Below are 26,216 nucleotides of genomic sequence, written 5' to 3'. Positions count from 1 at the left end.
TATAATTCTTTGGGGGTCTCTCTTTTTTTTAATTCTTTGGGCTCTTAAACAGAAAAGATAAACTAGGCAGTAATAGAACACAAAAACTCTTTAGAAATCACTGAGGCTCTTATAGGGGAAAAGTTTGTGTTTCCTAGAAAAATCAATTTTCTTTAAGGTCAGAATACTTGAACTGCCTACAAATTCTTTTCCTTTTTTAGTGTCCTGTTCCCTCCTCCGTTTTTTTTTTTTTGTTTTTTTTTTTTTGTTTTTTTTTGTCGCAAAAGTGATTTCCTAAGATCATCTGATGTATAACCAAGAGTTTAAGTCAGCAGGATTTAGTAGGTTTGATTTGGTTGGTGGGTAGTTGAAAGACAAATGTTTGGGAGGTACACCCTTGTATGGAGTAAGTAGGATTGTGACCTCTTGTAAATACTTTTTTTTAAAGATTTTATTTATTCATGAGAGACAGAGAGAGAGAGAGAGAGAGAGAGAGAGAGAGAGAGGCAGAGACAACAGGCAGAGGGAGAAGCAGGCTCCATGCATGGAGCCTGATGTGGGACTTGATCCCAGGACTCCAGAATCACGTCCTAGGCCAGAGGCAGACGCTCTACCACTGAGCCACCCAGGTGTCCCAATCTCTTGTAAATATTTGAGTGACTAGAGAGGCAGATTCTTTGTGGTTTTCTGAAGTAGTCTGGGGGTAAGATTTCACTGAAAACTAGTGTCCAAGGGGCCAATAAGGCTGGACTCCATGTTTGATGTTTGATATATCTTCTTTTTTTTAAATTTTTATTTATTTATGATAGGCACACAGTGAGAGAGAGAGAGGCAGAGACACAGGCAGAGGGAGAAGCAGGCTCCATGCACCGGGAGCCTGACGTGGGATTCGATCCCAGGTCTCCAGGATCGTGCCCTGGGCCAAAGGCAGGCGCTAAACCGCTGCGCCACCCAGGGATCCCATGATATATCTTCTATACTGTCTCAACTTTCTACCTTTTATCTCATTCACAGGTGAGCATCCTTTTTAGATTCTCAGCTCCATCTCCTTTGTAACCTCTCCCCATATCTCTACGCCCTTGAAAAATGTCCTTTGCTATATTCACACTGCCATGTATATTAAGACAAAAGGGGAGGGGGGAGTGACAGCTCCCTCATAAAGATTCTCTGATATCTATAGGAACCATTTTATTTATTTTTTTAAAGATTTTATTTATTTATTCATGAGAGACACCGAGAGAGGCACAGAGACACAGGCAGAGGGAGAAGCAGGCTCCATGCAGGGAGCCCGATGTGGGACTGGATCCCAGGACTCCAGGATCATGTCCTGAGCCGAAGGCAGATGCTCAACCACTGAGCCACCCAGGCGTCCCCGTAGGACCCATTTTAAACCAATGCCATCTCCCTTGGACATGAGACTATAAACTCTACAGAGAGAGAGAAAGTAGAGAAAACATCACTAAATCATTCAGTTACTGGCAGTCAGTCATCCTCTATCTTGGGAAGTCACCATTGTTCAGGAAGAACAGAATCCATCACTTTCCTCGCTGTGTGTGTGTTTTGCATAACAAAAGGCAGTTGTTAATTACCCTTTCTAATCCTTTGCTTCTGGTGTGTTCTGACAAGGGTTTGGGAAGAGGTAGGGAAAGCGACTGATAGGATATAGTCCTGGGATGATAGGAAAATCTCTGTTCCCTATCATCACCTCCGGCCTCATTTCCAAATACCTCCTCTCTCCATCCTGCTCAGTAGTGCTTACCCTTTCTCAATTAGAGATCCATGCCTTTGGCTTAAGAGGCTCTACCTAAAAGCAAACATCCCTAGAAGACTTAAGCTCATTAAAACTTGCATTATTTTTTTTTAATTTTTATTTATTTATGATAGTCACAGAGAGAGAGAGAGAGAGAGAGAGAGGCAGAGACACAGGCAGAGGGAGAAGCAGGCTCCATGCACCGGGAGCCTGATGTGGGATTCGATCCTGGGTCTCAAGGATAGCGCCCTGGGCCAAAGGCAGGCGCCAAACCGCTGCGCCACCCAGGGATCCCCTGCATTATTTTTTTAAAAGATTTTATTTATTTATTCATAGAGACAGAGAGAGAGGCAGAGACACAGGCAGAGGGAGAAGCAGGCATCATACAGAGAGCCTGAGTGGGACTCTATCCAGGGTCTCCAGGATCATGCCCTGGGCTGCAGGCGGCGCTAAACCGCTGAGCCACAGGAGCTGCCCAAAACTTGCATTATTAATCATAATAAGAGGCAGTTCATTAGATGATCTTTCATTATTAGATCTTTCCTGAGAGGCAGAGATAGAAAAAGGAGCTTGGAGCCAGGAAGGAAGGGGAAGCTGTAGGGGAGAGAGATTTTACAGTTTTACCTCGTGCAAGTTTACTTGTCAGGGTTGATGTTTAGGAGATTCTGCACTTCCTCCAATCCCATCTTTTACTTACATGATAGTTTAATTTAAAAAAATATTTTATTTATTCATGAGAGATACACAGAGAGAGGCAGAGACACAGGCAGAGGGAGAAGCAGACTCCGTACAGGGAGCCTGATGCGGGACTCAATCCCGGGATCATGACCTGAGTCAAAGGCAGACGCTCAACCACTGAATCACCCAGGTGCCCCTTAATCTTTCAATAAGAAAAAAAAGTAATTTTTTATAAACATGTATCTCGGTAGGAAGAAAAGCAATATTCAGGGTAAAAAAAGTAAGAATCTAAAATAATAAAGACAGAGCTGGGCCAGTAATAGATAATGAACAATACCTTTTAATAGTATATGATGAAAGTAAAATAAATCATATTCAATTATACTGAACTTTTAACGCATTATAACAAAATTAAATGTCCAGAAATTTTTTTGTATATTTAAAAAAGTCTATAAAAACACAAACCTATATCTGAGGAGAGCCTTGTTAAAAAATAATGGAGATATTTGGAATAAAAGGACTTGTTAATGTAATCACTATTTAGTACTTCTTCAGTTTTTCCCAACTGCTGATGTGGTAAAAAGCAGACCTCTGCTGCTGCTGCTGCTGCTTCTGCTTTTTTTTTTTTTTTAAAGATTTTATTTATTTGAGAGAGAGAGAGAGCGAGCAAGCGAGCATGATCAGGGTGGGGTGCAGGGCATTGAGAGAAGCAGACTCCCCAATGAGCTGGGAGCCTGATGCCAGGACTCTGGGATCATGACCTGAGCCAAAGGCAGATGCTTAGCCAACTAAGCCACCCAGGTGCTCCCTGCTGCTTCTTTTTTAAAAAGTAATCTTTATTTCCAACATTGGGCTTGAACTCATGACTCCAAGATAGAGTTGTGTGTTCCACCAAGTGTTCCAGTTAGGTGTCCCAGACCTTATTAATAGATGCTTCCTTCTGTGAATTTTAACACAATGAAACATAAATAAAATAAGTATGGTACTTGCCCCTCCCTGTTGGTGGTATTAGTTAGAAAATACAAATCTGCAGATCCCTGGGTGGCTCAGTGGTTTAGCATCTGCCTTTGGCCCAGGGCATGATCCTGGAGTCCCAGGATAGAGTCCCACATCAGGCTCCCGGCATGGGCCTGCTTCTCCCTCCTCCTGTGTCTCTGCCTCTCTCTCTCTCTATGTCTATCATAAATAAATAAATCTTAAAAAAAAAGAAAAAAGAAAAAAATCTGCCTGGAAGGAAAGGGACTCTGGCATGAATATGAGTGAAGAGAAAGGATTCTTTCCAACTCTTACACGTCTGTGGGGATCAATACCACATTCCAAACTCTGTTCATGGCTGTGAGACAAGCTAGTACATGAGATCAATCCCAGGATTCAAACAATATTCCTCAAGCACAATCACCACCTTTTGTTCTAAGTCCACTACTCTACAGTGTTTGGTGCACATTCTATCCTATTAAATAAATTAGGTATGCTAACTTTGTTTTTATTATTTGAGGTTGAATATTACTTTATAACATCTTTTTGGTTACATGAATTTGGGGTATGAGTTCAGCAACTGAGATTAATGGTAGAGTAGATCTGCATTTATTGACAGGAGAGGGACAGAGCAGATTAGAAAAGGGTAGAGCAGAACAGCCAAGAATGTGGACTTTGCAGCCAGACTCTTGAGTTTGAATCCTGGCATTTACTATTTATGTGACTGTGTGCAAGTCACTTCCATATTCTGTCCCTCATAAACAGAGAATCATACATGGAGTGGTTGAGGATTGAAAGAGTTAATCATATAATGTACTTAGAGCCTGGCCCATTGTAAACACTCTAAGTGTTAGTCATTTTCACTGGATAATCCACAAAATGGACAGTTCAAAAGTGGAGAGTGAAGGTGATTTAATGCAGTGAGACCAAGAAGGGGGCAGCAAAAGATAACGTGTAACTCAAATGTGCTCAGTGCACTGAAGTTTAACATCCAGCAGCCATCCTCAAGGTGTCTTCTTGGCTCTGCTCAAAGGTGAAGATTTAATTCAGCAGACAGGTGGGGTCTGCTATTAGCTCAAAACTCCTGTCTGCTAGTCTCAACTATGAAGACCTCTCTTGGGCAGGGACTCTCTTGCAGTCACACTCTGCATGCTGTTGGCAACCCCTGAAACAAACCCAATTTACCATTAATCGCAAAGAAAGTTGTAAAGATGTCTTGGCAGAGGGCTGGGGGTGAAAGGTGAAAATCTGGGGTACAGGGTGGTAAGGATTCATGTTGCCCACTTTACAACAAAAACTTAATGCAATTCACCATTGGATGTGTCTTTTTCACATGCCAGTTGACTCATTGCCTCTCTTTTCTCATACCATCTCCCAGAGGCCTCTCCATCGCCCTAGACAACTCAGCTGTGGCTCTCTACTTAACCAGACAAAAGCCTGGGAAATAGACCAATAGGGACCATTTCTAATTAATCTGGTATGCCTCTTGGGGGTTCCCACCCTTCTATATGCAGCTTATCAAAGTATTCACCCAACACAAACTAATCTCTTTCTTGGGAAACTTCTACTTGAAAACTTTCTCCATCTATGCTTAAAGCAGACGGTGGGTGCTCAAGAAACAATGGTTCCCATCCAAAAGCCAACTGAGGATCTGACAGTAGTTATAGGAGAGGGAATCAGGAAAATGAAAAGGGGAAGTACAGAGTGGAAATCTTACATAACTGCGGTAGATTTAGAATTTACCACTTCAGAAATTTTTTCCTGCTTGAAGGTTTTTAAGGGAAAGAGAAAGGAGAAGAAAAAAACCACAGGGATTTTATAAAAATACACCAATAATATCAAACTATAAGAATTGGTTGTTATTCTTCAGATTGTTGATAAGTAGAGTGGGCTTTGATAAGAGACCCAACAATACTAACATTGCAATATTAACATTTATTTAGAATCTCGTTTGAAGCTATGCTAGATCTGTTTATCAAGACCAGAACTTTATAGAAGTTCTGGCATGCCTCAAAAACTCAGCAGAATTTCACTATTTTCACAAATTTAAGCTAAGAGCTAGCTTCCCTTATATATCCTAATTCCTTAAAGATTTTGACAGCAAAAAATATGTTCTGAGGTAATTAAATGGGTGGAGGTAGCTTCAGGCTAGCATTGCTTTAAGTCTGAAAATAAAAAGGGGGGACTATTACTTTTGTGGTTTCTGAAAGAATTAATTTTTACCCGAGGTTACTTGCCTTGCATTTCTAAGTAGGAAGACAGCCCATGAGCTTCCTCAACCTGCAATGGACTGCCTGGGATCTGGCTCAGCCCCCACCTTCTGCACTCGGAAGAGAGCCTGAGAGGCGATGATGCACAGAGAGGGCTCAGGATCATGCAGCAGAGCTTTCAGATCTAAGTGGCCACAAAACCCAGGTTGGAGGTGAAGATCTATGGAAATGATCTCTGGTCCACATACCAAACAGCCAATAAGTCTATAGCAGCTGAGATGAAGGACTTTTTCTAAGACTCTGTCTGAAAGTTATACATTTGTAAACCAATTCCAATTTTGACCTAAAAAATTTATTCATTTTTGAATTGCCAAATAGTATACTCCTTTACAATAACCACACTGTCAAGCAGTCCACCTAAAGTTAAATTATCTGTACCTGTCGAGCCATGTCTAAGACTGCTAATTTCTAAGTTCCTGTGTTGGTCCTAGAGGCTACTCTTAAATTATTCTTTTTAAGTTTTTTCTTAAAAATTTGTTAGTTTTTCAAATTGAACACCAATAAAAAAATAAATTTATTATTTAAAAAATTTGTTAGTTTTTGTATCTTCTTGCAAAATAAATACGTTCATTGTGTAGAAAATTTAGATAACATGTAAGCATTAGAAGAAAATCAGTTACTTATAATTGGACCAACAGAGAAAACCTCTGTTATGTTTGTTTCTTTTTTCTATTCAGTTACTCCTGTGCCTTTTTGTTCAAATGAAACTAAATTATACATATTATATAACAATTGCTTGTTTTATTTAATATTGCATCATCTCTTATCCAAGCCATTAACATTTTTTTCTGTAATATTTTTCATAACTTTGGGGCAGTTGGCTGGCCCAGTTAGTAGAGTGCATAACTCTTCATCTCAGGATTGTGAGTTCAAGCCCCACATTGGGCATAGTCAAAACAATAATGAGATACCAGTATGACTTTTTCTGTCAAAATGGCAAACTACTAATTAATAAATTAATATTCAAACATAGATATGTGAAGGGAAAGATGACTTTTTTATTTATTATTAAACAATAAAAGTCTTTTTGTTTTTTAGTAATCTCTATACCCAATATGGGGCTTGAATTCATGACCCTGGGATCAAGAGTTGCTCTTGAAGAGTTGCTCTTCTGACTGAGCCAGCCAGGCACCTGAAAATTGACATTATCATACACTGTGCTGGTATGAGCATAGATTGATATCCCTCTTTTTTTTTTTTAAGATTTATTTATTCATTCAGAGAGAGCGAAGAGAGAGGCAGAGACACAGGCAGAGGGAGAAGCAGGCTCCATGCAGGAAGCCCCATGTGGGACTCCATCCCGGGTCTCCAGGATCACACCCTGGGCTGCAGGCGGCGCTAAACCGCTGCGCCACGGGGGCTGCCCCATATCCCTTTTTTATAGGGAAGTTTGGCAACGTGTATCAAACCCTTTAAGTAAATATATACTTTGACTTATCAATCTCACTGCTAGGAATTTAACCTATGAAAATAAGGAGAAATAGGTACAGGAATGTTCATTCCAGTGTTACTTAAAAATAACAAAAATGGGGGCACCTGGGTAGCTCAGTGGTTTGTGGTGTGATCTGGGGTCCTGGGATCGAGTACCACATGAGGGTCTTGGGATGGAGTCCCACATCAGGCTCCCTGCAGGGAGCCTGCTTCTCCCTATGCCTATGTCTCTGCCTCTCTGTGTGTGTCTCTCATGAAGAAATAAATAAATAAATCTTTAAAAAATAATGGAAAACATCCAAGATTAGAAATACTAAGAAATTAGTTTAATAAAGTATAGCATATCCATGTTATAGGATCATATGATTGAAAAACAATTTTTATTAAGTATAATTTGATATTTGTATATACTGCAGAATGATCACCACTACAACAAATCTAGTTAATACCTCTTATAATTTTTTTACACAAATAATTTTTTCTTTTTTTCTTTTTATTTTAAAAAATTATTTATTTATTTATTCATGAGAGACACACAGAGAGAGGCAGAGACATAGGCAGAGGGAGAAGTGGGCTCCCCTACAGGGAGCCTGATGCAGGACTCGATCCCGGGACCCCAGGATCATGACCTGAGCCAAAGGCAGACGCTCAATCACTGAGCCACCCAGGTCTCTCTCTCTCTTTTTTTAATTTAATTAATATTTTAAGTGAACTCTACCCCTGATGAGGTACTCAAACTTATGACCTTGAGACCAGGAGTTGCATGCTGTACTGATTGAGCTAGCTAGGCGTCTCTTGCATAATCTTTTTTTTCTTTAAGATTTCTTTTTTTTTTAATTTTTATTTATTTATTTATGATAGTCATACAGTGAGAGAGAGAGAGAGAGGCAGAGACACAGGCAGAGGGAGAAGCAGGCTCCATGCACCGGGAGCCCGACGTGGGACTCGATCCCGGGTCTCCAGGATCGCGCCCTGGGCCAAAGGCAGGCGCCAAACCGCTGCGCCACCCAGGGATCCCAAGATTTCTTTTTTTTTAAGACTTTATTTATTCATGAGAGACAGAGAGAGAGAGAGAGAGAGAGAGAGAGAGAGAGAGAGAAGCAGAGACACAGGCAGAGAGAGAAGCAGGCTCCATGCAGGGAGGCCGATGTGGGACTCGATCCCGGGACTCCAGGATCATGCCCTGGGCTGAAGGCAGGCACGCTCAACTGCTGAGCCATGTAGGCGCCCCAAAGATTTCATTTAAAAAAAAAAGGTTTTATTTATTTATTCATGACAGACACACACACACAGAGGCAGACACACAGGCAGAGGGAGAAGCAGGCTCCATGCAGGGAGCCTGATGTGGGACTTGATCCCCCGTCTCTGGGATCACACCTGGGGCCGAAGGTGGCGCTAAACCTCTGGGCCACTGGGGCTGCCCAAAGATTTCTTTTCTTTTCTTTTTTTTTTTTTTAATTCATAGAGACACACAGAGAGAGAGGCAGAGACACAGGCAGAGGGAGAAGCAGGCTCCATGCAGGGAGCCCGACGTGGGACTCAATCCAGGGTCTCCAGGATCACGCCCTGGGCTGCAGGCGGCACTAAACTGCTGCGCCACTGGGGCTGCCCCAAAGATTTCATTTTTAAGTAATCTCTGCACCCAATGTGGGGCTCAAGCCTACAACTCCAAGCTCAAGAATTGCACACTCCAGCGACAGAGCCAGTGAGGCACCCCTCTTGTAATCTTTCTTTAAAATTTTTTTTAAAAAAATATTTATTTATTTGAGAGAGAGAGAGAGAGAGAGAGAGAGAGGGAGAGAGATAGCAAGAGAGCATGAGTGGAGGAGGGGCAGAGGGAGAAGGAGAAGTAGACTCCCACGAGCAGGGAGCCCAATGCTGGGCTCGATTGCAAGACCCCAAGATCATGACCTGAGCCAAAGGCAGATGCTTAACTGAGCCTCAGGTGCCCCTCTCATAATCTTTCTTAAATAGGTCCAGCTTCTGGCTATTTTATCAGTTACATATTTTTATTTTAAAAGCAGTGAACTGGGGCAGCCCGGGTGGCTCAGCGGTTTAGCGCCGCCTTCAGCCTAGGGTGTGATCCTGGGGACCCGGGATCGAGTTCTCTGTTGGGCTCCCTGCATGGAGCCTGCTTCTCCTAATGCCTGTGTCTCTGCCTCTCTCTGTGTGTCTCTCATAAATAAATAAATAAAATCTTTAAAATAAATAAATAAATAAAAGCAGTGAACTTTTCAGGATAAGTTTTTTTTTTTAATTTGTTTATTTGAGAGAGAGAGAGAGAGAGAGCCGCACACATGGGAGGAGCGGCAGAGAGAGAAGGGAAGCGGACTCTCCACTGAGCATGGAGCCTGCAGCAGGACTCAATCCCATAGTTATGATCCCATGAGATCACAACCATGAGGTCACAACCTGAACTGAAACCAAGTCAGTTGCTTAACCAACTGAGCCATGCAGGCACCACTTAAGGGTTTTATTTTTAAGTAATCTTTATACCCAACATGGAGCTTGAACTCACAATCTGAGATTAAGAGTCTCATGCTCTACCAACTGAGCCAGCCAGGGGCCCCCAGGATTTTAATTTGGTTCTCATAGTACATACTTTTGGGTTGTGAGGCTTGGCGTTTTACAGCATTTTCTAATTGTATGCGTACTTTTCAAGTTGGAATAAATAATTCTTTGAGTGCTAAATCCTCAAAGCTGTATAGTTATAGAAACTTTCACTCACTGACAATCCAGAAAACCATTTGCATGATGGCTACCTTATAGGACTATAAACCTCTGTACTGCCAAGTCCTGCCACTTCACAGGACAACTGCTTATAGAAAAGAGTGTTGCAGTCATCTCTGAGGTACTCGTGAGCTATCATCAGAACTTACTAAGATGGTATTTCTAGGTAAAATCAGGACTTGTTCCTGAGACACTCAGCAAAGCTGGTTTCCAAACAAATAGTGTCATGTCCTTTCCTAATAAGGGGAATTGAACTGGGAGGAGACTGTCATTCACTGTCTCCAAGGTCTTTATTACTGCAAAAGTCAGGCTCTCTGGTTCCCAAGGTCTAACCTCTGTCAGAGAGCCTGCCCCCAGTCACTGCCTCAGATCCTACCCCAAACCAAATCCAAATGTGTTATTACTTACCATTCTCTATCCAGTCAGTGCCCTTCGTCCTGAGCTCGCTGCAATCCACATACTTTAACAAGAGTCCTAAGTGCAGGATAAAGTCAGTAAGGCTGTGGTCTGGCTTTGACTCTGAGCAGTTGGTAGAACTGGCCTTTTGATGATTAGATTCTAAAAATTTGCCTTCCAAGTGCCTGATAGTTACCTATAGATAACAGCCCTTTTCTCCAAAAGAGTGTTTTCAAGGTCATCTTCATAAAGAACGGGGATACTCAACAACACAATTTGTGAAAATATAGGATAAAGTGACTGTAGAAATGAAAGGATTGTTTATACCTACAAATAAGACTGCTGCTCTTCTGATAGGAAGTTTTGCATTCTTGGAGAACATCAATGTTTGGGCTAGGAGGTTAACTTTCCCCTGGCATTTTTTTCCCTAAGTGGGGAAAAAAGTAAGAGTAGAAAGGAGTGAAGTACACCACTGTTTTTGTCAGCCTCACTTAGTTTCCAGAGCCAGGGACGATGTTAGACATCGGACGCATAGAATATGGTGCTTGAATTAATAACTGCAGTTGCTTAATGAATGTTACACCACAATAACAAGTCCTTAGACAAAGTTACGTCCTCTGGATGCACCATGTTCATACCCACTCATGCTGCAGATTGTCCCTGGTGTGCCTCTAAAGTCCATCTCCACTTCTCTGATCTAAGTTTTCTCTGTTCACTCAGCTCTGCCTTGAACTCTGCCTCCCTATCGGCTATCGGCTCTTCCCAGGTCACTCTTGACTTCCTTTTTTTTTTTTTGAGGATTTTATTTATTTATTTGACAGGGAGAGAGAACCAAAGAGCACAAGTGGGGGGAAAGGCAAGAGGGTGCAAGAGAAGCAGACTCTCTGTTGAGCAGGGAGCCCAATGTGGAGTTTGATCCCTGGGATCATGACCTGAGCCCAAGGCAGACACTTAACCAACTGAGCCACCCACGTACCCCTACTATTGCCTTCACTCTGCTCTGAGCATTTCTGCAGGTACCCCTCTCTTGGCACATACCATTTTCCACCTTGAGTTTCTATTTCATTTTCCACAGAGGTTTTATCTCCCTTACTAGCTAGCAAGCTCCTTTAGGAAGTTCTTATCTTTGGCATGTTTCTGGGTTCTCCACTGCCTGTTGCACACCGGATATATTGGGCTTACTGGATGAATAAATGTACCTTTCAGTGATTCTGTTACAAAGATAGGCTGCTCGAAGATAGGAGGAGGACAGTCGGGATCTATTCCCATAGCTCTTATGATGTTACATGGACAATCTAAAATCTTATACATTGAGAGCACTGAATTTTGCAGTAAATACTGTCATCAATGCCTCAGATAAACACTTGGGTACATGTCAGAGAGATAATTCTTAGTGGAAAGCCTGACACAGTGGTATAGTGGGGCTTCCTAGCCCTGTTAAGTTTGATCAGAGGAGCCCACATTGGGTCCTAAGCAGGTTACCCATACGTAAGATCCATGGGAATAGCCAGTCTAGGCTCTTCATAGTAGGCATTGTAAAGGCAATACACAACTCCATTTCAATTCACTTCATAAATAGTTTTTTGAGCACATTCTATCAGCCTGACTCCATAGCCTCTGACTCAGGTTAGTGGGGCTCCCAAGAATCCAAGAGAGAGTCTTTTTTTTTTTTTTTTATGAAGAAAGGTGGTAATAGAAAGTAAGTCTGTGACTCAGTTGGGAGGAAACTAGAGAAATAGGTTCCCAGTACAAGATGGTTCATGGATATTAGCTGCTGATGTCAAAAGGGATGGTAAATGTTTCCTTTATGTCGTGTTCCTCCATTAAAAACTACATCAGAAAAACTAAGCATGCAAGCATATGAGAGTTAACAAAGTCAGTATCGCTCACATACAAAGAATTTGCAGACTGTTCCAGCTTCACTAGGGCTGATGTACCAGGGATCTTTGCAGTACACTTCTTGGGGCAGCTTCCACTTCAGGAACTGGGCACATATAGTTAGGACTTGCCTGCTTTCCTATGAAAAGGATTATCAGAGATCAGCGTTTTCAAACATTTTTTAGCTGAGGTAAACTTCCTTCAAAAAGAACTGGCTAAAGTGAAGGCAGGGATAGAGAGAAACCAGAGTTCCGCCCTCCTTCAATTTCCCTAAACAATCCCCCTGAAAGGGACCCATGAAGCCTGCAGAGCTGTGGGGAGGATGTAGAAACCACTGGTCTAAGGTAAAAGTGTAACACCAGAACAGAGATTGGGGCAGGGGTTCCCACTACTCCATGCGCTAAGAGGCAGGGCTCCTCCATCTACTTGCTGCTCCCATTTCATTCTTCTGTCACTTCACACAGGGAAGTGTAGCTCCTCTTCTCATAGTCCTTGTGGAATCTCTGGCTTGGAAGGAATTCTGGACAGTACTGATCCCTTCCCAATCCAGATGCTTGAGCAAAATTTAGTAAGTGGGCTTCTCTATCCACGGCTCTCAGAATGCCTCCCATGTACCACACACCACCACTTAAGAGTATTCAATTCAAGCAAGTATCTTATCCCAGGTCCACTAGATTTGGGCCATTAAAATTCCTTTGGGAACTGATGGGAATACAAGTTAGTTCAGCTACTTTGTTTATTTGTAAATATCTAGTAAAGTTAAAGATACCCAGATAGTTTACTTCTGGGTTTATTCCCTCAAGAAACTCTCACATAGGTCCACAAAGGAATACGTAAAGAATGCTCATGCAGCACTGTAACAATGAAGAACTAGAGACAATTAAATGTTCAAGAATAGGAGCATGGGAGAAGTGTGAGGATATCTTCAAGATAGAATTCTAATTTTTTTTTAATTTATGATAGTCACACACACAGAGAGAGAGAGAGAGAGAGAGAGGCAGAGACATAGGCAGAGGGAGAAGCAGGCTCCATGCACCGGGAGCCTGACGTGGGATTCGATCCCGGGTCTCCAGGATTGCGCCCTGGGCCAAAGGCAGGTGCCAAACCGATGCGCCACCCAGGGACCCCCTCAAGATAGAATTCTATACAGCAGTTAGAATAAATGAACTGGAGCCCACAACGTGGGCAAATCTTACAATGCTAAATAAGCAAAAAAAGCTCGAGCAAGTTGCTAAGAGATTTATAAATGATACAAGATTTCTTTTTAGAAAAAAAAGATTTTTTTTCTACATATAAAGTTGTAAAACATGAACAAATATTACCGCAGAAGTGATAACAAAATTCAGGATGATAGTTGTTGGGGGAATTCAACTGAGGATAGGTACATGATTTATTCCTGTTTTATTTCTTACATGGGTGGTAGATTAGGTTCTCTCTGTTAGTGATTCCTTTTTTTTTTTTAAAGATTTTGTTTATTCATGTGAGAGAGAGAGAGAGAGAGAGAGAGAGAGAGAGGCAGAGACACAGGCAGAAGGAGAAGCAGGCTCCTCTTCTCGAGCCTGACATGGGACTCGATCCTGGGTCCAGGATCATGCCCTGGGCTGAAGGCAGTGCTAAACCGCTGAGCCACCCGGGCTGCCCGTGTTAGTGATTCCTAACCTGTTCAATGTTAGATTTCACCTCTCTGCTTAGAATACCCTCTGAAGAGCTTTGAAGACAAAGTTAGGAATCATTCAAGGTTTGAAAGAAAGTAAGTGCAGAGCCTTGGCTGCTCTATGCCTTACTTGATGATAAGGGCTGACGGGTCGAGGGGGTGAGATGGGTATCAATGCATCCAAATATCTGTGACCCCTATAGGGCATTCTTTTCCATCTCTTGGTTGGAAGCTCTACTCTATACTTTATTGGGGTCTGACATATTTCATAGTTTTGGTTACAAGACCATAATACTTCCCCTACATTAAGATACCAGGGCCAACCATAATCTTTTTTTTTTTTAAGATTTTATTTATTTATTCATGAGAGACACAGGGGGGCGGGGGCAGAGACACAGGCAGAGGGAGAAGCAGGCTCCACACAGGGAGCTGGACATGGGACTTGATCCCGCGACTCCAGGATCAGGCCCTGGGCTGAAGGTGGCGCTAAACCGCTGAGCCATCCAGGGATCCCCGCCAACCATAATCTTAAATCTTGTTATCGATCCTGCTTTCATTTCTGTAATGGGGAACTTAAGTAGGGGAAAGCTCTAGCATTTTTCCAGAATCATTGTGGTCTAAACATTCCTCTGGTTTGCTGTTAACTAGTGGTCATAACACATTGGAATGGACAGGCTCCTGAGGTATGGGACAGTTCTCAAGATGATGACATCCCATGCACAACTCTATGGCAGAAACTCCCAGAATATTAAGGAGATATAGAAGCTTCCCTAGATTGTCAGAGAAGCTATTTATGACTTAGCCCTCAATACAAGTCTATTTGTCTAAAGGCCAGAAGGCAGTTATTGAATACAAGAAGACGGATAATGAAATACCGTCACCGTCATCAACAAAAAGAGTTTCCTGCATTTGGCACTGTATTTAGGCTCTGTGCTAGGCTAAATATTGGGGTGGGGCTGCAAAAAGCTTTAATATATTGTTCTTACAAAGGGCCATAATTTGCTATACAGAAATAAGGAGTAAGATTTTTCACACAATTCACTTAGGCAAAATATTTGAAAGATAGCTTGTGCTAGAGGAAATAGTAAATAAAGATGATACCACAGGGCAGCCCTGGTGGCGCAGTGGTTTAGCGCCACCTGCAGCCCGGGGCGTTACCTTGGAGACCCCGGATCAAGTCCAACATCAGGCTCCCTGCATGGAGCCTGCTTCTCCCTCTGCCTGTGTCTCTGCCTCTCTCTCTGTCTCTATGAATAAATAAATAAAATCTTAAAAAAAAAAAGATGGTACCACAAAGTCCCTGCCTTCAAAGATATGAATGCTTATTTGCAGATTTGGCTCTGGACTAGAAGTTATGCAGGTCTGAAAGAACTTGACAAAGGCATTACCTCAGCTACTGCATCATTTTCATCCTGAGAATACAGAAGTAGTGGGACCAAGCTGTCCAGGACTTGATTCTCTACACCCTTCTTATCTGTGTATTTCACAGACTTTATGGATGCTCCAAACAGGGTCATGGAGAGACGATGAACATCAGATCTCACCTACAAAGGGAGTATCCAAAGGGAAGCATGTCACTGAAAGTGTTCATGCTGAACTTGTTGGTTGAAACATCAGTCCTAACATGAGGCTAGTTAGCTGTAGGTAGCTGAGGACAAGAAGCCAAATATATATAAATATGGCAAGACCTGGTGCTTTGTAGTACTGGTTCTTCTCTCGCTCCGCAAATGAGAAATGTAGTCAGCACAGCTTGTGCCTGATACTAGTATTAACCATTCACACAAGCTGTTTTGCTGAGATTCAGAATCCCAGCCTTGCCATACTTGACTCTTTCAAGGATATGGTTCATTGCACTCCATGTTTGTTTGTTTGTTTTTAATCTTTGGGATTTGGGATGGGGACCCAGTCCTGAGTGTTCCTTGAAAGATGTCTTTTCTTATACAAACTTCTTCCTCATCCCATGATCAGGGTGGTACATTGGCAAGTCTCTACAACTGTTTTTTATTTAGTCTGGCAAACAATAACACCAGTCCTACTAACATCACAAGTTACCTGGAAGGGTCTTCAGAGAGGAGATTTGAAAAGTGCTGTGAACATAAAAAGTACTATATAAAATAGAGTGTATTGGGCATCCCGGGTGGCTCAGTGGTTTAGTGCCGCCTTCAGCCCAGGGCGTGATCCTGGAGACCCGGGATTGAGTCCCACGTCAGGCTCCCTGCATAGAGCCTGCTTATCCCTCTGCCTATGTCTCTGCCCCTCTCTCACTCTCTCTGTGTGCGTCTCTCATGAATAAATAAAAATCTTAAAAACAAATAAAATAGTATATTTATTACTATCCCAATTTCTATTTTCTGTTATGCCAATTACCCTCCCCTAGGAAAGCTTCTCCTCTCTCATTGTCTTACATCACCAAATAGGGTGAACAGGGTCTTCATCATGGCCGTCAGGGTGGTGAAATCCATTGTCCCCACGAGTTGCAGGAGTATCTGGATGGCCAACAAAACAATCTTCTCGTCGGTTTCACATAAGAGGTCTAAGATGCATGGCAACAGGCTCCTGATGTCTTCCCTCTGTGTGCCCAAAGGGAGTGCACCATCACCCTCTTGATAGCACTTTATCTGGTACCAAAGTAGGGCTCCCCACCTTTATCCAGTACGTGGTGCTTGTTCAATGTTTGGTAGCACTGGCTAGTTAAGAACAGAGAAGAGGGCATGACTGCCCTCTCAGTATTGGCAGGACTGACCGTAGAGAAGGGGGCAGAGCTGTTTTAAGTTGCTTCATTTGGGCAGCAATGGGACCAGGTGGGGATGGTCAAGTGACAGAGATTTAGGGTCAGTGTAAAGAATTGCTTACAACAAGAGAAATATAAGATGGCTAGCTCAGGTCCTAGTGAGTTCTCTAACATGGAATGTATCCAGAGACAGTTAAGATTCCTTGCAGGAAATCAAGTAGAAATTAACTGAGGACCCTGAAGGGTCCTTCCCATTCTGAATTGGGATTCTATTCTTCTGAAACTTCCAAAAGGAAGCAATCTCAGAGTTTTAAAGTTTAAAACATACATGTAAAAAGTAAATAGAATATGGCAGCAAATATTTGTGTATCCAAACAACCAGAATTAACATGCTAACAACTGTCATCTTTGTTTCAAATATATACTTATTTATTTATTTATTTATAAGATTTATTTATTTATTCATGAGAGACAGAGAGAGAGAGAGAGAGAGAGAGAGAGAGAGGCAGAGACACAGGCAGAGGGAGAAGCGGCTCCATGTAGGGAGCCTGAGGTGAGACTCAGTCCCAGGTTTCTAGGATCACGCCCTGGGCTGAAGGTGGCACTAAACCACTGAGCCACCTGGGCTGGCCTAAATAAATAAAATCTTAAAAATAAATAAATAAATATAAAAAAAAATTGAACTCAAGTGAAAAAATTGAAGGCCTAGGGATTCATCTTTCCTTCTGACCCAGGCCTAGTTTCTAGCTAGGCTGGTAGAAAATGAACTTTACTTCAACATGAATGTCAATAATCTTTGTTTAGATGATACACATCTTAGGAGCAGATATAATGGCCTATCCAATGTACTCCTTAGGGCAACATGGTACAAGACATAAAAGGACACCTGAATGTCACCCAGGCTGTGATAGTGTGATGACAGTGAGGGTACTTCCTTATACAAACTATAGGTTTTAGGGGGATCCCTGGTGGTTCAGCGGTTTAGTGCCTGCCTTCGGTCCAGGGTGTCCTGGAGTCCCAGGATTGAGTCCCACATCAGGCTCCCTGCATGGAGCCTGCTTCTCTCTCTGCCTGTGTCTCTGCCTCTCTCTCTCTCTGTCTCTCATGAATAAATAAATAAAATCTTAAAAAAATAAAAATAATTTGTAGGTTTCAAATATTATGAATATATGTGACTTGGACTTATTTCTTGTGATTTCATGAAATACTTAAGGCAGTACTTACATATTTCCTAGGCATAAAATTTAAAAGATACAAAGGGATGTACTCCTACTTGTTCCTATTCCTAGGCTACCCAATTTCCTTCTTGGCTGTTACCAGTTGCTTGGGGATCTTTCTGGGGTATGTTTGATTTGTGACTTACAAATCAGTGGTCTGGGGGCCCCTCCTACCATATCCTGGTGTTTAATAAGATAGCGCAGTCCCCTTAGGGCAAGAAATTTGAAGACTCTATTTCCATGATGTAGCCAGTCTTTCAAGCGGACAATGGAGTATATGCTGGGCAGTCTCCTAGACACTGGACTCTGGAGAAGCTGAAAGAACCCAGAAATCAGCCAAAGAAGTTACCTTTCAACCCTTTTTCATGAGGGGAACCACCTTCCCCAAAAGTGGGGTGATGCTTATGCTATACATACATAAGGAAGCCTAAATAATGAATTATGACTAGAAGAATTTCAGTAGGCTTGAATCTGAAACTATTTCTATCCCATATCTGAAATGGATCACAGCTGGATAGGGCCCAGGAAGGCAGGTATTGCTGCTTTACAGACTTCCTCAATCTAACAAATCTTACCTCCACAAAAAATCCTGCAGATGTGAGTTTATGTTTATCATTCCCTCGGTTAAGAAGAGGGACCAACAAGTACATGACTTTGTGTGCAAGGAGGTGATTTCTTTCCAGCAATGCACTGCAAAACAGAACACCCAACAGGTCACCTCTTAGAAATGCTCCTATCCAGACTGCATTTTTCCTGGGGCTGTGGGCCCTCTGAAGATTTTGCCCAGCTTTAGGTGCATAGGATGGTATGGCAGTGGCAAGACTCTGAAAAATCTGCCTGGCATTATGGATATTTCCCTAAACTGTGATATTATCCAACTTTGGTTGCTGTTTTAACAAAAAAGGAGAAAAATACCTAACACAATGCTGATTTAGAGCAGGTGTGCATGGCAAGGTAATCTTACTTAGCAAGGAGAGATACTCCCTGAAGATGGCATTCTTTTCCTTCCAGGAGGGTCCATCCTTTATTCTTTTCCATGATGTTGAATTCCTGCCAGCACAATGTTCTGAGGAGGAGACTCTTTGTAGCTTGTATGGCGAAGCTAAATTGAATAAAACCAGAACAAGTGAATAGAACAGGTCCCTCCAACTTATCAGTACACAATTACCCTGCTCTCACTGAGGAGGGCCATGCATTGCTAGCTCTGGATGGTAATTCTCTTTTTTCTAGATTTCCCCAAAGACTCTTAATGCTCTAATAACTTGAAAGGCCCTTCACACAAATTTTTAGCATAAAGAAATCTAACTAGATTTTGTTTCCCTGGGAGTTTGAAAGCTGCAATAAAACAAATGATATGGGATGCTAAACCCATATACACTGCTTTTTTAAAACCACTTTTAAAAACACCCCCATAAAGTTTACCCATACTACTTTTTATTTTATTTTTTATTTTACTTATTTATTTTCAAAGTGAGCTCCAAACCAGCATGAGTTCAATGTGGGGATTGAACTCATAACCCTGAGATCAAGACCTGAGCTGAGATCAAGAGTCAGATGATTGGGCAGCCCTGGTGGCACAGCGGTTTAGCGCCACCTGCAGCCCAGGGCGTGGTCCTGGAGACCCTGGATCAAGTCCCACGTCAGGCTCTCTGCATGGTGCCTGCTTCTCCCTCTGCCTGTGTCTCTGCCTCCCTCTCTCTCTCTGTCTCTATGAATAAATAAATAAAGTCATTTTTTTAAAAGAGTCAGATGATTAATCAACTAAGCCATCCAGGTGCCCCCACAGTGCTTTGTAAACTATCTCACTACTGGGGTACCTGGCTGGCTCAGTAGAGCATGTAACTCTTGATCTCCAGTTCATGAGTTTGAGCTCCACAGGGGGTGGAGAGATTACTTAAAATAAACTATCCCTACTACTTACTGAACTAGTATACTGGATATAACACCAGATAATCCTAAAATTAGAAGGTTTTCGAAGAGTACCTAGTCTGGCCTGATTTACAGATAGGAAAACCAAGGCACAGAACAATGGAAGATTTGCCCAGAGTACATAGCTAGTTAAATGAATGAGAATTAGAACTCAGTTCTCCTGACTTTTAGTCAGGTGTTCTTAAATAATCCACATTACAGCATTACCTCTAAAAGAAAGTCATGCACTATTAAATTTCTATTGAGTTTATCTTGGCACCAATAAAACAATCAGACAACCAACCAGTGAGAGTCCAGAGTGATTCCTGGGCATTTCATCCTGATGTCCCATGAGGGCAGATTGTAAGCTGTCCTATGGTTGGGACCACATCTTGGCTATCCTGTGTCTACCACAGTGCCTAGAGCTTAGTGTAAGTTATGGGTAACAAAATCATAACAGGCAGTACCACAAAGGGGTGACCTCTGATGACATTTCCTGTTCTGTGTACAGGCCACTTGGAACGGCGACATCAGACATGGTGAGACCGATGCTGTGGTGTATCTGGATGAGCAGTGTCATGAGAAGCTGAGGAAAGAGTCGGAATGTAGCTGCTTGGAGCCTGTTTCCCACAAACACCTCATAAAGGGCATCTGTTGCCTGTGGTAGAAAAGGTACACCATAGAGCTGAACAGCTGCTAGCATTACTCCTTACTTTTGCTTTATGTCTCTGCTTGTGCCAGATCATGCTTTCTGGTTCTACTATTCGATGGGAAGAACAGTAGTGGTAATCAGTGCAGGGACATGAAAGTGAGGAGGAAAAGAAATAGGAATGAAGTAGTCATTTTAGGTACTAAAGAGAGAGGGGCATCTAAATTCAGATGTAGGGGCACCTGGGTGGCTCAGCTGGTTGAGTGTCTAATTCTTTTTTTTTAAGATTTATTTATTTATTTAGAGGGAGAGAGAGAACACAGCAGGGAGGGGCAGAGGGAGAGGAAGAGAGAGCGATTTTTGATGGATGAGTTTTATATATACACACATATGTATATGTATATATATGTATATATATTAAAGATTTTATTTATTTATGAGAGACACACAGAGAGAGGCAGAGACATAGGCAGAGGGAGAAGCAGGCTCCCCACAGGGAGCCCCATGTGGGATCGATCCCAGGACTCCGGGATCACGCCCTGAGCCAAAGGCAGACGCTCAACCACTGAGCCACCCAGGCATCCCAATTACTTTTAAAATTAGGCTCCATGCCCAGTGTGCAACCTAATGTGGGGCTTGAACCCACGATCCTGTGATCAAGACCTGATCTGAGATCAAGAGTTGGATGCTTGGAGTGCCTGGGTGGCATAGTCAGTTAAGAGTCCGACTCTTGGTTTCAGGCCAGGTTGTAAGATTGAGCCCTGTGTTGGGGGTCTCAGCACAGAGTCTCCTTAAGACTCTCTCTTCCTCTCCTTCTGCCCCTCCCTGCTGTGTTCACTCTCTCCCTCTAAATAAATAAAATCTTTATTTTAAAAAAATAAAAAATGAAAGTAATAATAATTGGATATGTATAACAAAATCTATATATGCATGATTAAATTTATTGTAGCACTGTTTTTATGGCCATAGTTTGAAAATTGTTAAAATGTTCACTAAGAGGAAACTTGGAAATGAAACGAATGGTTTTATACCATGTTACATATTGTCTGTTTTTAAGAAGTTAATAAAAAAATTACTATACAGCTATGAAAAGAATAACAGAGTCTTAAATTTTGATATGAAAAGTAGTTAATATATTGTTAAATTTAAAAAGCAGGTCACTAAATAATATATCTAATTTGATCCTACTAATATATACATACAATTTCATTCACTAACATGATTAAATATATGCCTTTATCTGCCCTGACTCCTAAAACTAAGATAACATTATAGGGATTTTAAAAAAGGTGTAAATCCACAAGAAAAGAGAGAATAGGAGAGGACACAATGGCAGATTAGAGATGTCAGAATAACTTTGGAAGCTAAAAAAAAACCTGTATGATAATAACTTGGGTCAGAGAAAGCTGAACCATAAACTGGTAGGGAAGAAAATAAAGTAAAAAGTATATATTGATAGTGGGGGAGGCTGTGCCCGTGTAGAAAGTATACAGAAACTTTGTACTTTCTGTTCAGTTTTAGTGTAAATCTAAAACTACTCTAAAAAATAAAATCTAGGGATCCCTGGGTGGCGCAGCGGTTTGGCGCCTGCCTTTGGCCCAGGGCGCGATCCCGGAGACCGGGATCGAGTCCCACGTGGGGCTCCCGGTGCATGGAGCCTGCTTCTCTCTCTGCCTGTGTCTCTGCCTCTCTCTCTCTCTCTCTGTGTGTGTGACTATCATAAATAAATAAAAATTTAAAAAAAAATTTAAAAAAATAAATAAAATCTAGGGGTGCCTGGGTGGCACATTTGTTTAAGTGCCTTCGGCTCAGGTCATGATCTCAGGGTCCTGGGATCATGCCTCAGGTCAGGCTCCCTGCTCAGGGGGGTGTCTGTTTCTCCCTCTGCCCTACCCCCTGCTCGCTTTCTCTCTTAAAAAAAAAAAAAAAAAAAAAAAAGGCTACTTAAAAGGAAAAAAATGGGAGGAAAAAGTATACCAAATAAATACATATACAAAATATTTATATATGTATAAACACTTCTAGAAAGTTCATTTTTAGGGAGATGATATAGCTAGGCTAGGCTAAGAATGGTCTTTAGATTTTTTTAAAAAGTCTTGTTTTTTTTTAAGATTATATTTATTTGCAGAGAGAGAGCGCATGCGAGAGAGTGAGTGCATGCACGAGCAGGGGGAAGAGGCAGAGGCAGGGAGCCTGCTTCGGGGTTCCATCTCATGACCCCTGAGATCATGACCTGAGCTGACAGTAGACCCTCAACTGACTGAGCCACCCAGGCACTCCTAAAAGACTGTTTTTTGTTTTTTTTTTTAAACCAAAGAACATGTTATGGAGACTATCATGTGGCCCGAAAACCTAAAATATTTATAGAAAAAGTTTGCCAATCTTGGCTCAAGGAGGACCTTTTCTTTTTTATGTCTTATTCTTCTGTATTATGTGACTTCTTTTTTCCCCTGCAGGGAGCCTGATTCAGGACTCAATCCCAGGACCTTGAGATCATGACCTGAGCTGAAGGCAGATGCTTAACCGCTGAGCCACCCAGGTGTCCCTACTTTTACTTTATTTTAAGTAGGTTCCATGCCTGAAGTGGAGACCAATGTGGGGCTTGAATTCACAACTCTGAGGTAAGACCTGAGCTGAGATCAAGAGTTGGACAGTAAATCGACTGAGTCACTTGGGCACCCCAGATGATACATATTTTTTAAAGGATAAGGGAACATTTAACCACATCGATTAAACCAAACTCATTAAATCATAGTGATTCCTTCACTCTCCCAAGCCACTCCATGTCAGTCCCTTGGTAGAGACATTATGGATTTATAAATGGGTGAAAGAAGCAAACTTTGAGAGGGATAAAAAAGAGACACTCTCTAGAAGGGGTGTTGGATGAGTCACACCAAGAAAAGGAGCATATTGTGCTGAAGTTGGAGGGACAAAGCTCAATGGCTTACAGCAACAGCCACATAGGCCATCTTCTCATGGGTGGGCTCATTATGGCATTTCTGCAGCTTCCTCAGGAGTCTCCACAGAATCCAGGTGGTGCTGGGCAGTTCCACTTCCAGAGTTCTCCACAACTCAGCCAGATGCCTAGAAATCCCAAAGAACAGAAGGGTCCAGGAGAATGGCTTATCCTAAGCTCACACCAACCACAACCTTTCTAGAATCTGCAACCCAATCTGTAAGTGGTTTTCCTCTCTGTTCAGTTCTTCAGGGTATCAAAAGACTTACTATCTAATTTCATTACAATTACTCTCAGGGTTTTATAATCTCAAGTTCTTTTTTTTTTTTTTTTTTTTTTTTTTTACTTATGATAGTCACAGAGAGAGAGAGAGAGGCAGAGACACAGGCGGAGGGAGAAGCAGGCTCCATGCACTGGGAGCCCGACGTGGGATTCGATCCCGGGTCTCCAGGATCGCGCCCTGGACCAAAGGCAGGCGCCAAACCGCTGCGCCACCCAGGGATCCCTATAATCTCAAGTTCTATGCTTCATCGTGGACTTCAGGAAAAATTAGTCCTAATTTACCTTTTTAGTCTCACAACTTCCCTGTCACATGCCTGTGCTCTGGCTACCCGAGACCATTTGCCTTTACCAAACTAAAAGTGTACTTTTTTTAAAAAAAGAAGGTTTTATTTATCTGAGAGAGGGGTGGGGCATAAGCAGGAGGAGCTACAGGTAAAGGGAGAAGCAAACTCCCTGCTGGGTAGGGAGCCAGATGTGGGACTCAATCCCAGGACCCCGGGATCATGACCTGAGCCAAAGGCAGATATTTAATCGACTGAGCCACCCAGGCACCCCTAACAATGGACTCTGACAGCTCTATACCTTTCCTTATTTCCTGAACCTGGAAGGCCCTTTCCAACTGTCCTCTCCCGTGCCCATCAACACTCTTCCAGGTCTGGCTCCAATGTTATCTCTTCTGTGAAGCTTTTGCTGCTGCTTTACCATGTCTCTCATGAGAGTTCTCATAACACTTTCTTTTTTTTTTTTTTAATTTTTTTAAATTTTTTATTTATTTATGATAGTCACAGAGAGAGAGAGAGGCAGAGACACAGGCAGAGGGAGAAGCAGGCTCCATGCACCAGAAGCCCGACGTGGGATTTGATCCCGGGTCTCCAGGATCGCGCCCTGGGCCAAAGGCAGGCGCCAAACCGCTGCGCCACCCAGGGATCCCCTCATAACACTTTCAAAGTTTCTTTTTTTATTATATTTTTTCAGAATTTTCCTGGATAGAGGTTGCCTCAATCTTAAATGTACTACTTTCAGTTCTCTGTATGTGTCTATCTGATGGGTGGCTTTTCTTCCATGAATCCCTCAAGGTCTAGCACAATGCCAGGCTCACAGAAGGCATTCAGAGACAGATTTATTCAATCCAGTCTACGGTCCTCAAATTTTGGACAAGTCCAAGCCCAGAAATAAAGCTTTGATTCTCCTTAGAAGAGATCTCTTCTTGAAGAAAGACAGTGTGTAATAACTTTTCTTCTATCATTGACTCAAAGGTAGGGCCTGAGTGTTATATAAACCCTGTAGAGGAGTACTATGGGGGGAAGAATGGGAGTTACTCATGGTTTTAATCCATTTTCTTATTTTCAGGATCTACCTAGGTATCTTTACTAGAGCAAGTGTGGTCTTCCAACTGTCTATATCAGAATCACTCTAAAAAATGAGAAGCTTAAGGACTATTCCAACATTTCACTCTCAACTCTAATAATTCTAATCTGTGAATAAAACAAAGTAAGGTCTTCAAGGACTCCTAAAGGGAAGGTCAGAAACATAATGTGAAATGCTGAAAAGACTCATAGCTGCGGAAGTGGATTATAGAAAATTATTTCTGGAAAGAACACAGTTGTAATTGTGCTGGGAATGCATTTGAATTAGGAAAACATACACGTTAGCCTATAAGCCAATGGTTTAGAAAACTTTTTTTTTTAAAGATTTTACTTATTTATTCATGAGAGAGAGAAAGAGAGGCAGAGACAAAGGCAGAGGGAGAAGCAGGCTCTATGCAGGGAGCCCGATGTGGGACTCAATCCTGGGACTACAGGATTACACCCTGAGCTGAAGGGCAGTGCTTAACCACTGAGCCACCCAGGCATCCCTGGCTTAAAAAATTTAGTGTGAAAAAAATCATGTGGAGAGTTTTTTAAAAATATGGAACAGGTTCTACCTCCAGTGATACTGATTCTGTAGGTGTGACATGGTTTTTGTTTGTCCATTATCCCTTTGGGAATGGGTATTCATCAACCTGTTTCATATCTTCCTTGTGTTTTGTTTTACTATTACTTTTGTCTAGAATGCCCTTTTCACCGTCTCATCTTCTACTTGGCTAACTGACACTAAATACCCAGCTTGGGACAGCCCTTCTTTTAGAAATCCTTCCCCAATCTTTCATCTAATTAAGTCACCTTCTACGAGCTTCCATACAACTCTCTTATTTTGCTTTGGAATCTTATTATATACCTGTATCTGCTCCCAGAATGTGTGCTGCTCCAGGGGAGGGTCCATGTCCTGTCCCTTATTTCCCCAGGCAAACAGCACCTTGCAAATGGCAGATGCTTTGAGAGACTCCTAAGAACAATCACCCCAATTGGCGTGTAAACCAACTAACAGACTTCAGGTAAATGACCAAAAATATAATAAAAATGAAGTCTCCTGACTATGCTATTTCCATTTCTAGGAGATTCCACAATTCTCATATGATCTAAAGCAGTAGGCTCTCAAAGTCATCCAAGAGTTAGAATACAAACAATAAATAATGCTAAAGTTATACTTTAAAATAACTGAGTATATTTCTGAGTATATTTAATATTTTGTACTAAATCATATATTTCATATAAGGATCTAGTATAGATAAGCTGAAGCAAGTAGTAAAGATCAACAGTAACATATTAGAGAAACATAAAAAAGAATATTTTATTTTATTGTAATTAACTTATTTTAAATATTTTATTTTTAGGTAATCTCTACACCCAATG

The 26,216-nt window shown here is 41.9% G+C and overlaps 1 protein-coding gene across 1 annotated transcript in view; it reads right to left on the bottom strand.

Annotated features, from left to right (window-relative positions):
* Positions 1 to 5,553: 5,553 nt before the first annotated feature.
* MROH8 (maestro heat like repeat family member 8) overlaps positions 5,554 to 26,216 on the bottom strand; it is a 57,450-nt gene continuing 36,787 nt past the window's right edge. The window contains exons 13-23 of the mRNA XM_055343368.1: positions 23,195 to 23,330; positions 20,065 to 20,255; positions 18,654 to 18,791; positions 18,265 to 18,379; positions 17,864 to 18,004; positions 16,147 to 16,311; positions 15,130 to 15,285; positions 12,104 to 12,226; positions 10,537 to 10,636; positions 10,222 to 10,287; positions 5,554 to 5,776 (exon numbers count right to left, since the gene is read on the bottom strand). Coding sequence (XP_055199343.1) covers positions 5,658 to 5,776; positions 10,222 to 10,287; positions 10,537 to 10,636; positions 12,104 to 12,226; positions 15,130 to 15,285; positions 16,147 to 16,311; positions 17,864 to 18,004; positions 18,265 to 18,379; positions 18,654 to 18,791; positions 20,065 to 20,255; positions 23,195 to 23,330 — 1,450 coding nt within the window. The 3' untranslated portion in view covers positions 5,554 to 5,657. The remainder of the gene's footprint in view (positions 5,777 to 10,221; positions 10,288 to 10,536; positions 10,637 to 12,103; positions 12,227 to 15,129; positions 15,286 to 16,146; positions 16,312 to 17,863; positions 18,005 to 18,264; positions 18,380 to 18,653; positions 18,792 to 20,064; positions 20,256 to 23,194; positions 23,331 to 26,216) is intronic.

The sequence above is a fragment of the Nyctereutes procyonoides genome, unplaced genomic scaffold, assembly GCF_905146905.1.
Source record: "Nyctereutes procyonoides isolate TBG_1078 unplaced genomic scaffold, NYPRO_anot_genome, whole genome shotgun sequence".
NCBI lineage: Eukaryota > Metazoa > Chordata > Mammalia > Carnivora > Canidae > Nyctereutes > Nyctereutes procyonoides.
This window is presented reverse-complemented; position numbering and strand designations above follow the sequence as displayed.